At 38.8% G+C, this 16,990-nt stretch overlaps 1 protein-coding gene across 5 annotated transcripts in view; it reads right to left on the bottom strand.

The window, feature by feature from the left end:
- Window positions 1-16,990, bottom strand: part of RUNDC3B (RUN domain containing 3B) — a gene marked incomplete at its 5' end in the record, with an annotated part of 145,899 nt that overhangs the window by 44,211 nt on the left and 84,698 nt on the right. For all 5 annotated transcript variants that reach the window (XM_082846381.1, XM_082846379.1, XM_082846377.1 and 2 more), the window contains 2 exons: window positions 1,272-1,440; window positions 15,471-15,551. In XM_082846381.1, coding sequence (XP_082702507.1) covers window positions 1,272-1,440; window positions 15,471-15,551 — 250 coding nt within the window. The remainder of the gene's footprint in view (window positions 1-1,271; window positions 1,441-15,470; window positions 15,552-16,990) is intronic.

Genomic DNA, 16,990 nt, shown 5'->3' with positions numbered 1-16,990 from the left:
GCCAATTTCTGTGCTTACTCTGCCATTTTGCAGCGCATCCTGCCTTCTAGGTTCAGTTTCCAACTCGAATGATAGCGGGCCTAGGTTTGCTGCTCCCCGGTTGGTATTAAAACACAAGTACCTAGGTTAAGGGAATGGCCCCTCACCCCCACCCCAGAAGCCTGCAGTGACTTTAACTCATGACTTATTCCAGGCCCTTCTTTGTTTACAGTCCTTAGTGAGCTCCTATTCTTTGAGAGAGCAGCTCTGTATGAAACTCTTTCAAATTTTATCCTACTTGGCATTTTCAGATTTTTGCAATGTAAAGGCTTTCAGTTATCATAGCGTGACTTCCGGCTGGTAGCTGGTACCAGAATTCTCCTTTAACAGGGTATTAAAGTTTTCTTTATATTTCTAACTAGCAGCTGTTTGTCTACAGGAAATCTCTTCATATTTGTAAATTTCCTTTGTAACCATTTTCCTCAGTGTATTTTTTATTGTTCTGATAATTCTATGGATAATTCAATTGGGCTCTCCCTACACAGCTCATCTATGAATAATGATAATTTGAAAGGAAGGGTAGGAAGGAAAATAAATCATACAGTGAAAAAGAAGAGGTTACAACTCAAGATGATAGAGTTTATATTCCATTCTGTTATGTACCCCACTTTGCCTACTACAGCACTTAACCCACAAGAGCTGCTAAAATACCTGATTTAAAAAAAAAAAGAGTGAGACACATATATGGAATTTCTTAGGCAATCACTGCATTTTCATAAACCAAATAATCCTTTATAAAATTAATCATAGAAACTAATACCTCAGACAAATGAAACTGCATACAGAAGAATAAATGGCTTATTATATATATTAAAACATAAAATTATTTAAGAAACAAAAGCCTCTCCTAAAACTGGCCCTGATTTTTTTGTTTGTTTGTTTTTTGCAGTACGCGGGCCTCTCACCATTGTGGCCTCTCCTGTTACGGAGCACAGGCTCTGGACACGCAGGCTCAGCGGCCATGGCTCACGGGCCCAGCCACTCCGCGGCATGTGGGATCTTCCTGGACCGGGGCACGAACCCGTGTCCCCTGCATCGGCAGGCGGAGTCTCAACCACTGCGCCACCAGGGAAGCCCAGGCCCTGATTTTTAATTAAACGGAGGACAATCCAAGAACAGAAAGGAAGTAGCAATAGGTAAATACTTCTATACAGCTAAAAGATCTCTTGGTAGTGACAGTCTAAAGGTAGTACTAGAACCAAATTAAATGACTTTTGACAACTGATAAATACCTTCTGTTCCAGTGTTAGCTGATACTTTTGTTTAACTCTCTTACACTTGTTGAACCAACTATTCTCATCCATGATGAAAGGAGGCCCGATGTTCTCTGGAGTGCTGCTTTCACTACCACTGCTTCCCAAAGTCCTCAGCTCTTCCTCATCACTGCTGATGCTGTCAGAACTGAGAAGATTAAAAATTTTTGAAGAAACAAAATTCATAATATGTTCCACTTTGATTTTTTAGAAACACTTCTGTATTTGCAAGCTACTGGTGAGCAAGCTCCAAAATATTCAGCACTGACTATACAATAACAATGATATTATCATCAAGCCCAGAGATGCTACAGAAGTGCAGGTGAGGTTTACAGACCTAAGGGCACCAACACAGGAACTGTGAGAATGTCCTGAGGAGAGAGAAAACACTTCTAAAGAAGAGAACCAGAAACTCCACATGTGCTGAGAAGACCTGTCTAGCTGTGTTCTTTTTACTGTCCCACGTAGATCAAAAGGATGAAACTGGAACCCTATCTTATACCATATACCAAAATCATTCTAAATAGATTAAAGACTTGAATGTAAGACCTGAAACTGTAAAAATTCTAGGAGAAAACATAGGGGGTAAGCCCTTGACATCAATCTTGACAATGATTTTTGGATTTGACACCAAAAAAAAAAAAAGTAAAAAAAAAAAAGCAAAAGCAAGATAAAGAAGTGGGGCTACATCAAACTAAAAGCCTTCTGCACAGCAAAGGAAACCAGCAACAAAATGAAAAGGCAACATACTGAATGGCAGGAAATATCTGCAAATCATATATCTGATAAGGAGCTAATATCCAAGATATATAGAGAACTCAAACAACTCAACAGCCAAAAAACAAACGTGATTGAAAAATAATCAGAGGAATAGAATAGACATTTTTCAAAAAAAGACATACGAATGGCCAACAGGTACATAAAAAGGTGCTCAACATCACTTATCATCAGGGAAATGCAAATCAAAATCACAAGATATCACCTCACATCTGTCATAATGGCTATCATCTTAAAAAAAAATAATGACTATCATCAAAAAGATAAGTGTCGGGCTTCCCTGGTGGCACAGTGAGAGTCTGCCTGCCGATGCAGGGGACATGGGTTTGTGCCCCGGTCCGGGAAGATCCCACATACCGTGGAGCGGCTGGGCCCGTGAGCCATGGCCGCTGAGCCTGCGCGTCCGGAGCCTGTGCTCTGCAACGGGAGAGGCCACAACAGTGAGAGGCCCCCGTACCGCAAAAAAACAAACAAACAAAAAAGATAAGTGTTGACGAGGATGTGGAGAAAAGGGAACCCCTGTGCACTGCTGTGGGAGTGTCAACTGATACGGTCATTATGGAAAACAGAATGGAGTTTCCTCAAAATATTGAAAATAGAACTACCGTATGATCCAGCAATCCCACTTCCAGGAATGTATCAAAAGGAAATGAAAACAGAATCTTGAAGAGATCCCTGTACTCCCATGTTTACTGTAGCACAAGTAATCAAGATATGGACACGAGCTAAGTGTCCATCAATAAATGAATGGATAAAGAAGATGTGGTGTATACAATATACACAGTGGAATACCGTTCAGCCATGAGAGGTTAAGAAATCTTGCCATTTGCAACAACATGGATGGATCCTGAGAGCATTATGCTAAGTGAGATAAGCCAGACACAGAAAGACAAATACTGGAGGTAACACTTATATGTAGAATCTTAAAAAAAAAAAAAAAAGTCAAACTCATAGAAATAGAGACTAGAACATGGTTCCCAGGGGCGAGGAGGAGGAATAGGGAGAGGTTGGTAAAAGGGTACAAACTTTCAGCTGTAAGATTAATAAAGTCTGAGTATCTACTGTAAAACATGGTGATTACAGTTGATAACACTGTATTATATAACTGAAATTTGTTACGAGAGTATAACTTAAATGTTCACACACACACACAAAAAGATAAATACATGAGGTGATGGATATGTTAATTAACAACACGGGGGAAATCCTTCCACAAGGTATACATTATCAAAATACGGTATCAAATCACCACAATGTACACTTGAAATATCTCAGGATTTTATTTGTTAATGATACATCAATAAAGCTGATTTTACAAAAGAGTAAGAAAAGATCATCACAAACCCAAAGAAGGTAGAAGAAACAAAATAATATAGATAAAAACAGAAATTAATGAGCTAGATGGCAAAGGTACAACAGAGGATCAACAAAGAAAAACAAACACTTAATGACTAACAAAATTGATAAAGCTTTGGCAAGGATGATTTAAAAGACAAAAAAATAAAAGTTACGATAACAAAAAGCAAAAGATAATATAACTAGAGATGAAAAGAGATTTAAAATATATTAAAAGAAATTCTCTGAACATCATGATATAAAATTCTGAAAATTTTAACAAAATAAAATTTACCAAAACTGAACCAATAATAGAAACTGGAAAGATGATAAATAAATCAGTAAGTTTTAAAAACATCCAAGAGGGACTTCCCTGGTGGCACAGTGGTTAGAAATCTGCCTGCCAGTGCAGGGGACATGGATTCCATCCCTGTTCTGGGAAGATCCCACATGCTGCAGAGCAACTAAGCCCATGCACCACAACTGCTGAGCCTGTGCTCTAGAGCCTGCGAGCCACAATCACTGAGCCCGTGTGCCACAACGACTGAAACCCACACACCTAGAGCCCATGCTCCGCAACAAGAGAAGCCACCGCAATGAGAAGGCTGCGCACCGCAACAAAGAGTAGCCGCCGCTCACCACAACTAGAGAACGCCTGTGTGCAGGAACAAAGGCCCGACACAGCCGAAAGTAAAAATAAATAAATAAATATATTTGTGGAAACAAAGAAAAAAGCAATGAATACACAAAAAAATTAAAAAACAAAAAATAAATTAAAAAATCCAAGAGTAGAAAGGGAGAACTGATAACAAGGAAGTTCCTTATAAGGACAAGGAAGAAAATAAATACTAACTACGGTGGTCCAAGGAACTATATAAACACTTCACATACATCACCTCATTAATCCTCATGATATCCCCATGAGGTACTGCTGTACTATTTAATAGGTTCATTCAGCAAATGAAGAAAATGAGAATACGAGATGATAAGCAGATGCTTGAGGTCACACCAGTAAGGGGAACTGGTATCACTATTTTAGGCAGAACATTCAGTGGAGGCTTCATTACTAAGGTGGTATTAAGCTGAGTTTTAGAGAAGATGAATGAACTAGCCATGCAAATATCTGAGAGAGACTGTGCTCCTGGTAGAGAGGACAGAAAGATGCACAGGTGTGCCCAGTGTGCTCAAGGGATAACAAGATGGCCAGTGTTACTGAAGCACAGTGAGTAACAGGGCAGGGAGTAAGACATGAGGTCAGAGAGGTACCGGAGGCCAGGTCAACTAAGGAATTTGTTTTTCACTTCGGGTCAGAAGGAAAGAAACTACTGGAAAGTTGTGAGCAGAGGAATGAAGTGATTTGACTTATAGTTCAAAAGGATCACTCTGGCTGCTCTATGGAGAAATAAACTACAGGAGTCAAGAGGTGGAGCACGAAGACTCTTGCAAATCTCCAGGTTTAAATTTAGGAGGTGATGGTGGTGCAAAAATATTTGCTGATGGATCGTATATGGATTATGGAAGAGAGAATTCAACAATGACTCCAAAGTTTTTGAGCATAAACGACTGGAATGCTAGAACTACCATTCTTGGAATGGCAAAGACTAAAGGAAGGAAAGTTGTTTTGTGTGAGGGGGTGTGGGGTGATGGGATTAGGAGTTCATTATTGTACCTGTTATATCTGAGGTGCTTATTACACATCCAAGTGGAGGTGTCAACTTGGCAGCTGGATGTATGAGTTTCAGAGTTTAGAGTAGTGTTCCAGGTGGAAGCATATATTTGGGAAAGAGCAGCACATAGATAGTATTTAAAGCCATGAAACTAGATGAAACTACTTAGTACAGAGAGAGAAGATGATTCAGGACTGATCTCTGAAACAGTCCAACATTTAGAGGTTGGGGAAATGAGGAGAAAGCAGTGAAGGGGAGTAAAAAGGAGGAAAAGCAGAAGAGTGCTGACAAGAGCAGTCATGTGTATCAAACACTGCTCCAAGGTCAAGTAAGGTGAGGAAACTAACCCCTGGATTTCGCAACAAGACAATTACTAGTGACTCTGAAAAGAGCAGTTTCAGTGGTAGGTATTAAAGCTCATATGAATAGTTCAAGAGAGAATGGAGACAAAAAAAAAGGGAGGCATGGTTTTGTAATAAAGGAAGGGGTACTAAGAAATAGCTAGAAGTGAATGTGGGGTTAGGAAAGTTTCTCTGTTTCATTTTTTAAGATGGGGAAAATAACAACATGCTTATATGCTGTGATGTGTGGGAAGATCTAGAAAAGGAAAAATTAATGGAAGGGGACAACCGCTGGAGCTAAGACCTTAAACAAAAAAGACAGGATGGGATGCAGTACACAGGCGAAAAGACTGGCCTTTGGTAGCAAATGATTAGCTTCTCCCTACTAAGAGGGGGAAAAGGCAGAGTACAGTGGTCCCTCAGTACTCATGAAGGACTGGTTCCAGGAGCCACCCCAGATATCAAAGTCCATGGGTGCTCAAGTCCCTTATATGTACAAGTCCCATATACATCTGATCCACAGCTGGTTGATTCATGGAGGTGAAACCTGCAGATATGGACAGCCAACAGTACATGGAATGCTACGCTTAGGAAGGGCAATTGAACAGCATGCTGGATCATTTATGGTCTCTCTAACTCAGCAATTTTGTTTGCAGAAATTTACCTCTTTAGGAAATAATCATTCTAAGTATAAAGACTTAGCTATTAGAATGTTATACTTTAAAGTGAAAAATTGAAGGCATCATAAAAGACCAATAATCATTGGCTACTACTAGACTTTTTTGGCCTAAAATCCATTCAAGGAAAAAATGTTTAAAGTTACAGCAAGCAGTAACTCAGAAAAAACTTAACTTTTCTCACTGGTACACAACCTAAAACTTAATTAAACCAATTTTAAATATGAAATATATTTTAGGATGTTTTCTCTTAACATATTTCATGTATTTAGCTTCAGAAGGATAAAACTCTATTTCAAAAGACTAATAGCTAATAAATATTTTTTAAAGTTCAACTTCACCAGCAATCAAATAAATGCAAACCGAAACAACAACAGGATATCATTTTTTACTTACAGAATTAGCCACACCTTTAAGTTGGAAACTGTGGAGGCAGGCACTGTCACATATTGCTGATAGGATCTACATTAGTATGGCCTCTCTGGACATGCTCTCTTGACAGCATGTTTCAAAGTTTCAATGACATATATACTAGAAATTCTACTCCAGGATTTTTTTTTAAATTTATTTTTGGCTGTGCTGGGTCTTCGTTGCTACACGTGGGCTTTCTCTAGTTGCAGCAAGCGGGGGCTACTCTTCGTTGAGGTGTGAGGGCTTCTCATTGCAGTGGCTTCTATTGTTGCGGGGCATGGGCTCTAGGTGCGCGGGCTTCAGTCGTTGTGGCATGCGGGCTCAGTTGTTGTGGCTCGCAGGCTCTAGAGCACAGGCTCAGTAGCTGTGGTACACGGGCTTACTTATTCTGCGGCATGTGGGATCTTCCCGGACCAGGGCCCAAACCCATGTCCCCTGCATTGGCAGGCAGATTCCTAACCACTGTGCCACCAGGGAAGCCCCTACTTCCAGGATTTTAACTTAAAGAAATAATGATGGTTCTGCATAAAAAGAGGTAGTGACAAGGATATTAACTGCAATACTATATACAACGAAACTAAATGCACTCCAAAAGTACAATAACTTGGTTAACATACTATACTAACAATGAATTCTATTTATTTTAGGAAATGATGCTATAGAAGGACAGTTAAAGACGTGCAACAATGTTCATTATACAGTGTTAAGGGAAACAGTTACATGTATATTATGCTTCCATTTTAATTTAAAAATATTCCTATGTACAGAAAAGGCTGAAAGCTATCCATCAAAATGTTAATGCTTCTAGCAGTTGCTCCTTAAATGTAAGATGAGTGACTTAAGCTTTCTTCTACTTTCTACTTTTCTGTACTTTCCAACTATTCTACAATAAATATTTATTTTCCAAATAAGTTAAAAGCAGTAATTTGGGGAGGGACAGACTCTTATGGTTTCTTAAATGAGGCATCAAATAGAATTTTTAAAAATTGTGTCTAATTACAGGTACATTTGGGTGGAAGTAATTCAATTTTTAAAATATTGGCTCTTTATGACTATTAGGATAGTTTAAATCTTTCTAAAAAGAAAAACTCCACGGTCTGTAATGCTAACTGGGTTATGACTAGGTTGAATTGGTATTTCCTTTCTTGTTTATATAACAAGATGGTAGGAATCCTTTAGTATACAAAGAAGAGGAAGCTATACATATATGTTTGGATTAGTGCATCAAATAAAGAGGAAATTGCACAAAAAAATCAGACAAAAGTGGCTAAGCAGCTGGGAACACAGAATATAGGTCATTAAACTCATTCTGAGGGCACCAGATGAGAAGGCTTCATTATATCTTTTTAAAAGCACTGTAATAATTACTACAGTCTCTTAGGTACGAAAAGAGAAAAATCTGTATTTACATTTTTCTTCATATTTTAATTTAAATTATTTCCTAAATCGCTAAAAATAGCCTTTCTAACTGCATTCTGATGACCAAACTCCTCTCTCCAACTGTCATCTTGCTCTTTAATTTCAGACTTGAGGCCCACTCTGCACAAACTAGCTGTGTGACTATGGCCAAGGTATTTAACCTCTCTGCGTTTCAGTTTTCTCATTTAAAAATAAGGACAGTGGTGCTTACCTCACTGGCTTCTGAGGAGATTAATGAGTTAATAGAAGTAAATGACTTAAAACGATGCTTGCTATATAATAAACATGCAATAAATGGTATTGACATTTTTACTAGTATTGTTTTGAACTATCCGTTATCTTCACAAAATGTCCTATAATCCAAACATATCCCAAAACAGTACAATTTTATGCCTGTTAAAAACATCTTCTTGGTGTATTTCTTTTCTAGATCTAATGTAACAGACTTATCCCTTTTCCCAAGGGATCTACTTACTTAAGTTAGAAATCTTTGTACCATAATACTCTATTCCTCCTTCTCCTTCATCACCTAAAATATCTTCACACTCCTAGCTCTGAAATCATAGTGACTTCTCTTACTAGATGGTGATTATCTTGGATACAGGGATTGCATTCCTTTTTAGAAGTTCACAGAGTTCCTATAGTCTTGACATGTATGTATCCCTAGGAAAGTTTCTTTAGGCACTCAATAAATGTATCTTGGGTGTGTGTGTATGTTTGTGTGTACATATACATATATTACATATATACATATATTACTCACTCTATCTCCCTTACAGCTTTGGGCTGATCATAACATTTCAGCAGTATATAAAGAGAGGGGAGCAGAGTCAAGATGGCAGGCTAGGAGGACGCGGAATTCGCATCTCCCGCACAACTAGGGCACCTACCTGGCACCGGTGGGGGACCACAGACACCTAAGGGGACGGGAGGAACCCCCAGCGACCGGGTAGGACATGGGGCCTGGGTGGAAGGGACGGGGGAGGAGAAGTGGAGGCGGGAAAGGACTGGCGGCCCTGGGCTGGCGGCCCTGAGGGGCGGCTGGGGGAGGGGAGGAGTTCCTACACCCAGTGGGACCCACCCACGAGATGGGGGAGACCCTGGGGGAGACAGTGGGGGAGGGGCGTGAAGGAATGGAAGGGAACGGGGCCAGGCTTTCCCTGTGCACTTAGGCACCGGGGAGCCTCATGGGCTCCCGGGCCTAATGCTCTGCCCTCGGAGCCTCCCTCCTGCCCGCAGAACCCAAGCCCCGCCCCTACACCCCCACCCAGGGCCTTACCTCTACGCTTGGAGACACCTCAGAGACCCCCTCCAATGTGCTGGGCCTAAACCCCACCCACACGCCCTCACCCAGGACCTTACCTCCAAACTCTGGAACCCCACACGCCAGAGGCCCTTCTTTGGACGTGCTATTTCTCCCCTTCTGGGCGGGGCCTAAGCAGAGGCCCTGCCCTACACTTGAACGTCGCCAGCCTAGGCCCTGCCCACAAAGCCTTTTCCAGCTGGCGTGGGTCTTGAGCCTAGACCCTGCCCCACACTGAAACATCAGGCCCCACGCTGAAATGTCACCCCCCACCTAGGCTCCGCCCCACCCTAAACCCCACCCCTGCCTATGTTCCAAACCCTGCCTGAACTCTGCCCCACTTAGTCAAGGCTTTCTTTTTTCTTCTTTTAGGTTGGGGTTCTATTTTACCCTGTTGTTGATTCATTTATACTTTTATTTTTTCTAATAAATCTTTTATTTTTCTAATTTTATTGTATTCTTTACACTTTGTTACTGCTCTGCTCCTTTTGGCTTGTTCCCCCCCTTTTCTTAAATTTATTTATTTATTTGTTTACTTTCTTTTTTCTGTTGTGGTTTTGTTTTACTTTGTTGAAGTTGTTTCAATTATATTTTTATTTTTTCTAATATATTTTTTATCTTTCTAATTTGATTTTATTTTTTATTCTTTGTTATTGTACTGCTTGCTTTTTTTTTTTTTTTTTTTTTTTTTTTGCCACACCATGCAGCTTGCGGAATCTTGGTTCCCAGGCCGAGGGTTGGCCCAAGCTCCTGTGGTGGGAGTGCCAAGCCCAAACTGCTGGACTAATGGAGAACCTCAGACCCCAGGGAATATTAATTGGAGTGAGGCCTCCCAGAGGTCCTCATCTCAGCACCAAGGCCTGGCTCTACCCAACTGCCTGCAAACTCCAGTGCTGGACGCCTCAGGCCAAACAACCAGTAAGACAGGAATAAAGCCCCAACCCAACCATCAAAAAAAACAACTGAAATGACAAAATAATATGTTACAGACGGAGGAGCAAGGTAAAAACGTACAAGATCAAATAAATGAAGACAAAATAGGCAAGCTACCTGAAAAAGAATTCAGAGTAATGATAGTAAAGATGATCCAAAATCTCAGAAACAGAATGGAGAAAATATAAGAAACGTTTAACAAAGATCTAGAAGAACTAAAGAGCAAATAAACAGTGATGGACAACACAATAACTGAAATGTAAAATACTCCAGAAGGGATCAATAGCAGAGTAACTGAGGCAAAAGAACAGGTAAGTGAGCTGGAAGATAAAATGGTGGAAATAACTGGTGGGGAGCAGAATAAAGAAAAAAGAATGAAAAGAATTGAGGATACTCTCAGAGACCTCTGGGAGAACATTAAACGCACCAACATTTGAATTATAGGGGTCCCAGAAGAAGAAGAGAAAAAGAAAGGGACTGAGAAAATATTTGAAGAGATTACAGTCAAAAACTTCCCTAACATGGAAAAGGAAATAGTCAATCAAGTCCAGGAAGCGCAGAGAGTCCCATACAGGATAAACCTAAAGAGAAACACGCCGAGACGCATATTAATCAAACTATCAAAAATTAAATACAAACAAAAAATATTAAAAGCAGCAAGGGAAAAGCAACAAATAACATACAAGGGAATCCCCATAAGGTTAACAGCTGATCTTTCAGCAGAAACTCTGCAAGCCAGAAGGGAGTGGCAGGACATATTTAAAGGGAAGAAACTACAACCAAGATTACTCTGCCCAGCAAGGATCTCATTCGGATTGACAGAGAAATCAAAAGCTTTACAGACAAACAAAAGCTATGAGAATTCAGCACCACTAAACCAGCTTTACAACAAATGCTAAAGGAACTTCTCTAAGACAGAAACACAAGAGAAGAAAAAGACCCACAAAAACAACCCCAAATCAGTCATGAAAATGGTAACAGGAACATACATATCGAAAATCACCTTGAATGTAAATGGATTAAATACTCCAACCAAAAGACACAGACTGGCTGAACGGATATAAAACCAAAATCCTTATATATGCTGTCTACAAGAAACCCACTTCAGACCTAGGGACACATACAGACTGAAAGTGAGGGGATGGAAAAAGATATTCCATGCAAACGGAAATCACAAGAAAGCTGGAGTAGCAATACTCATATCAGATAAAATAGACTTTAAATTAAAGACTGTTACAAGAGATAAGGAAGGACACTACATAATGATCAAGGGATCAATCCAAGAAGAAAATGTAACAATTATAAATATTTATGCACCCAACAAAGGAGCACCTCAAAATACATAAGGCAAATGCTAACAGCCATACAAGGAGAAATTGACAGTAACACAGTAATACTGGGGGACTTTAACACCCCACTTACACCAATAGATCATCCAGCCAGAAAATCAATAAGGAAACACAAGCTTTAAATGACACAATAGACCAGACAGACTTAATTGATATTTTTAGGACATTACACTTGAAAGCGGAAAAATACCCTTCTTCTCAAGTGCACACGAACGTTCTCCAGAATAGACCACATCTTGGGCCAAAAATCAAGCCTTGGAAAATTTAAGAAAATTGAAATCATATCAAGCATCTTTTCCAACCACAACGCTATGAGTTTAGAAATCAATTACAGGAAAAAAACTGTAAAAAACACAAATACATGGAGGCTAAACAGCGCGCTGCTAAACAGCCAAGAGATCATTGAAGAAATCAAAGAAGAAATAAAAAAATACCTAGAAACAAATGACAACGAAAACACAACGATCCAAAAACCTATGGGATGCAGAAAAAAGAGTTCTAAGAAGGAAGTTCAGAGCAATTCAAACTCACCTCAAGACACAAGAAAAATCTCAAATAAACAATCTAACCTTACACCTACAGCAATTAGAGAAAGAAGAACAAAGAAAACCCAAAGTTAGTAGAAGGAAAGAAATCATAGAGACTTCACTGGTGGCACAGTGGTTAAGAATCTGCCTGCCAATGCAGGGGACACTGGGTCAAGCCCTGGTCTGGGAAGATGCCACATGGCATGGAGCAACTAAGCCTGTGCACTACAACTACTGAGCCTGCACTCTAGAGCCCACAAGCCACAACTACTGAAGCCTGCGTGCCACAACTTGAAGCCTGTGTGCCTAGAGCCCATGGTCCGCAACAAGAGAAGCCACCACAATGAGAGGCCCAGGCACTGCAACAAAGAGTAGCCCCTGCTCGCCGCAACTAGAGAAAGCCTGCGCACAGTAACAAAGACCCAATGCAGCCAGAAATAAATAATAAATAAATACAATTTTTTAAAAAAATTCAACACCCATTTATGATAAAAACTCTCCAGAAAGTGGGCATAGAGGGAACCTTCCTCAACCTAATAAAAGCCATATATCACAAACCCACAGCGAACATCATTCTCAATGGTGAAAAACTGAAACCATTTCCTCTAAGGTCAGGAACAAGATAAGGATGTCCACTCTCGCCACTATTATTCAACATAGTATTGGAAGCCCTAGCCACAGCAATCAGAGAAGAAAAAGAAATAAAAGGAATACAAATTGGAAAAGAAGATGTAAAACTGTCACTGTTTGCCGATGACATGATACTATACATAGAAAATCCTAAAGATGCCACCAGAAAACTACTAGAACTAATCAATGAATTTGGTAGGGTTGTAGGATACAAAATTAATGCACAGAAATCTCTTGCATTCCTATACAGTAACAATGAAAGATCAGAAAGAGAAATTAAGGAAACAATCCCATTTACCATTACAACAAAAAGAATAAAATACCTAGGAATAAACCTACCTAAGGAGGCAAAAGACCTGTAATCAGGAAACTATAAAACACTGATGAAAGAAATCAAAGATAACATAAACAGATGGAGAGATATACCATGCTCCTGGATTGGAAGAATCAATATTGTGAAAATGGCTGTACTACACCCAAAGCAATCTACAGGTTCAATGCAATTCCTATCAAATCACCAATGGCATTTTTTACAGAACTAGAACAAAAAATTTTACAATGTGTATGGAAACACAAAACACCCTGAATAGCCAAAGCAATCTTGAGAAAGAAAAACAGAGCTGTAGGAATCAGGCTCCCTGACTTCAGACTATAAATACTACAAAGCTACAGTAATCAGGACAGTATAGTACTGGCACAAAAACAGAAATATAGATCAATGGAACGGGATAGAAAGCCGAGAGATAAACCCACGCACATATGGTCACCTTATCTTTGATAAAGAAGGCAAGAATATACAATGGAGAAATGACAGCCTCTTAAATAAGTGGTGCTGGAAGAAATGGACAGATCCATGTAAAAGAATGAAATTAGAACACACCCTAACACCGTACACAAAAATAAACTCAAAATGGATTAAATAAGGCCAGACACTATAAAACTCTTAGAGGAAAATACAGGTAAAACACTATATGACATAAATCACAGCAAGATCCTTTTTGACCCATCTCCTAGAGAAATGGAAATAAAAACAAAAATAAACAAATGGGACCTAATGAAACTTCAAAGCTTTTGCACAGCAAAGGAAACCATAAACAAGACGAAAAGACAACCCTCAGAATGGGAGAAAATATTTGCAAATGAAACAATGGACAAAGGATTAGTCTCCAAAATACATAAGCAGCTCATGCAGCTAAATATCACAAAACCAAACAACCCAATTCAAAAATGGGTGGTAGACCTAAATAGACATTTCTCCAAAGGAGATATACAGATGGCCAACAAATACATGAAAAGATGCTCAGCATCACTAATCATTAGAGAAATGCAAATCAAAACCACAATGAGGTATCAGCTCGCACTGGTCAGAAAGGCCATCATCAAAAAATCTAGAAAAAATAAGTGCCGGAGAGGGTGTGGAGAAAAGGGAACCCTCCTGCACTGTTGGTGGGAATGTAAACTGACACAGCTACTATGGAGAACAGTATGGAGTTTCCTTAAAAAAACTAAAAACAGAACTACCATATGACCCAGCGATCCCACTACTGGGCATATACTCTGAGAAAACCATAATTCAAAAAGAGTCATGTACCACAATGTTCATTGCAGCACTATTTACAATAGCCAGGACATGGATGCAACCTAAACGTCCACTGACAGATAAATGGATAAAGAAGATGTGGCACATATATATATAATGGAATATTACTCAGCCATAAAAAGGAACAAAATTGAGTTATTTGTAGTGAGGTGGATGGACCTAGAATCTGTCATACAGAGAGAAGTAAGTCAGAAAGAGAAAAGCAAATACCATATGCTAATGCATATGTATGGCATTTCAAAAAGTGGTACTCATGAACCTAGTGGCAGGGCAGGCATAAAGACACAGACGTAGAGAATGGACTTGAGGGCACAAGGGGGGGAAGGGTTAGCTGTGACGAAGTGAGAGAGTAGCACTGACATATATACACTACCAAATGTAAAGTAGATAGCTAGTGGGAAGCTGCTGCACAGCACAGGGAGATCAGCTCGATGCTTTGTGACGACCTAGAGGGGTGGCATAGGGAGGGTGGGAGGGAGGCGCAAGAGGGAGGGGATATGGGGATATGTATACATATAGCTGATTCACTTTGTTGTACAGCAGAAACTAACACAACACTGTAAAGCATTTATACTCCAATAAAGATGTGAAAAAGAAAGAAGTATATAAAGATCATTATTCTATTTGGGAAGTCAATTATGCAAGAAGATCTTCAGAATATCTTTAGATTTCATCTGATTAGTTTTCAATGCTGATGAGATTATGGAAAATCCATAACTCTCAAAAAATACTGGTAGTAGGATAAATTGATACAACTCTAAGAACAGACTTTAAGAGCCACAAAATTTTTCACTGTACTTACCTGAATAACTCTATAAATGCACAACAGAAACAAAAGGAAAATTTATTTGCACAAAAATGTTCATTATTCTTTTCATTATAATGGAGATAAATGAAAAATAATTTAAATAATGAATTATAGTTTTGTAATCTCAATGGACTATTATAGAGCTATTAAAGTTATTATATTGACTACAGCAGTAGAAATAGACGCTGTTTTTTAAAAACTGTACTTACACTGGGATTACAATTACGTAAAAACTATATATTTACATATATACTAAAAACACAACTGGAGTTTATATTTTTGAATGATCTGATACTGAAATAAATGTTTTATAAAAAGTAGTTTTAATCAGATGAATATATTGCACAAGACATTCAATTATAAATTAAGATTTCAATAACATAGTTCAAAATGTCAAATACCTTTGGGTAAACTTCAAATACGGTGTATAGTCTATTACAGCAGGAAAGTTGCCATCTAATCCTTCTCCCTTCAGGCAGAAGCTAAGACAACAGACAGTAAATATATTAATACATTAAAATTTAAATCAAAGTGTTATAAACAATCTCTTGTTAGAGACATTTGTTTCATCAAATTGCAGGTGAATTTCTTATTTGTAATTTAAATGTGACTTGTTATAAACACCTCATAAAGATATTCTACCTTCCATATCAATAACAAAAGCTTGTATGAGTTAATAACACTGTTACATAAATATATCATGCAAAAGTAAAATTTACTGAGAAATCTGTTCAAACATTATTTATTTCATGATATCCTCATCTTTACTAAATTCTTAAGACATCGCTAGAGAATTTTCAGATGAAGCCTTGTTGTTCACATTTACAAATTCTCAGGTGACACTTAATATCTCCTAAAAAGAAAATCTCCTAATTAGAAAAAAATTCATGGGGCTTCCCTGGTGGCACAGTGGTTGAGAGCCCGCCTGCCAATTCAGGGGACGTGGGTTTGGGCCCTGGTCCGGGAAGATTCCACATGCCACGGAGCAGCTGGGCCCGTGCGCCACAGCTGCTTAGCCTGTGCTCTGGAGCCCGCAAGCCACAACTACCGAGCCCGCCTGCTACAACTACTGAAGCCTGCGCGCCTAGGGCCCGTGCTCTGCAACAAGAGAAGCCACCTCAATGAGAAGCCCGCGCATTGCAAGGAAGAATAGCCCCTGCTAGCCTCAACTTGAGAAAGCCCACAAGCGGCAACGAAGACCCAGTGCAGCCAAAAATAAATAAATACAATTAATTAATTAAAAAAAAAAGAAAAAAATTCATATATGAACCACTACCTTCTGGTTTCTTTGGGAAATGTGCCTGTTGAAATACTTGTTCTAATATGTTAATATCAAGGGTGCAGTATGTATTTTTCCAGAATTGACTAAGGAAAGAATCAAAGTGGCAACATTTTACATGGGCTTTCCTTCATTTATAGAAACATTACTAATGCATCTTTAAGACACTTTCTCTCTATACATTATCAGTGGGTTACAATAAGCCAAGAGTTTAGATTCTTAACCCAGGTTTTGTTTTTCCCAACCAAAAAATAAATGAAGTTGTAAAGTATTTGGACAGAGGAAGCAACATGCCATGTAAAAAGTTAACACCCTTAGAGGGATCATAAAGACAACCTTCACAACTGCATCTATCACATTCATCATAAAGAATTAAGCTAATTAACCCAATCCCACTTACCAAATTTTAAATAGAGGAAAGTTACACTTACAAAGTGAAAAGTATTTTGAAAAAGAAGTGAGTTACTAGAAAAAGTTAACCTCAGTGAAACTGGGTAGCATTATTTTTTAGTTCAAAAAATGAACTAAAAATGAAAACTAGATTTTCATTTAAGTTTTATACTTATTTGTTAACATTCTTGTGATATATTTTAAGTGATATATGTAAGTGATATATTTAATGATATATTTAAGTGATATATT

This window comes from Leucopleurus acutus (assembly GCF_964270905.1).
Source record: "Leucopleurus acutus genome assembly, chromosome: 9".
NCBI lineage: Eukaryota > Metazoa > Chordata > Mammalia > Artiodactyla > Delphinidae > Leucopleurus > Leucopleurus acutus.
This window is presented reverse-complemented; position numbering and strand designations above follow the sequence as displayed.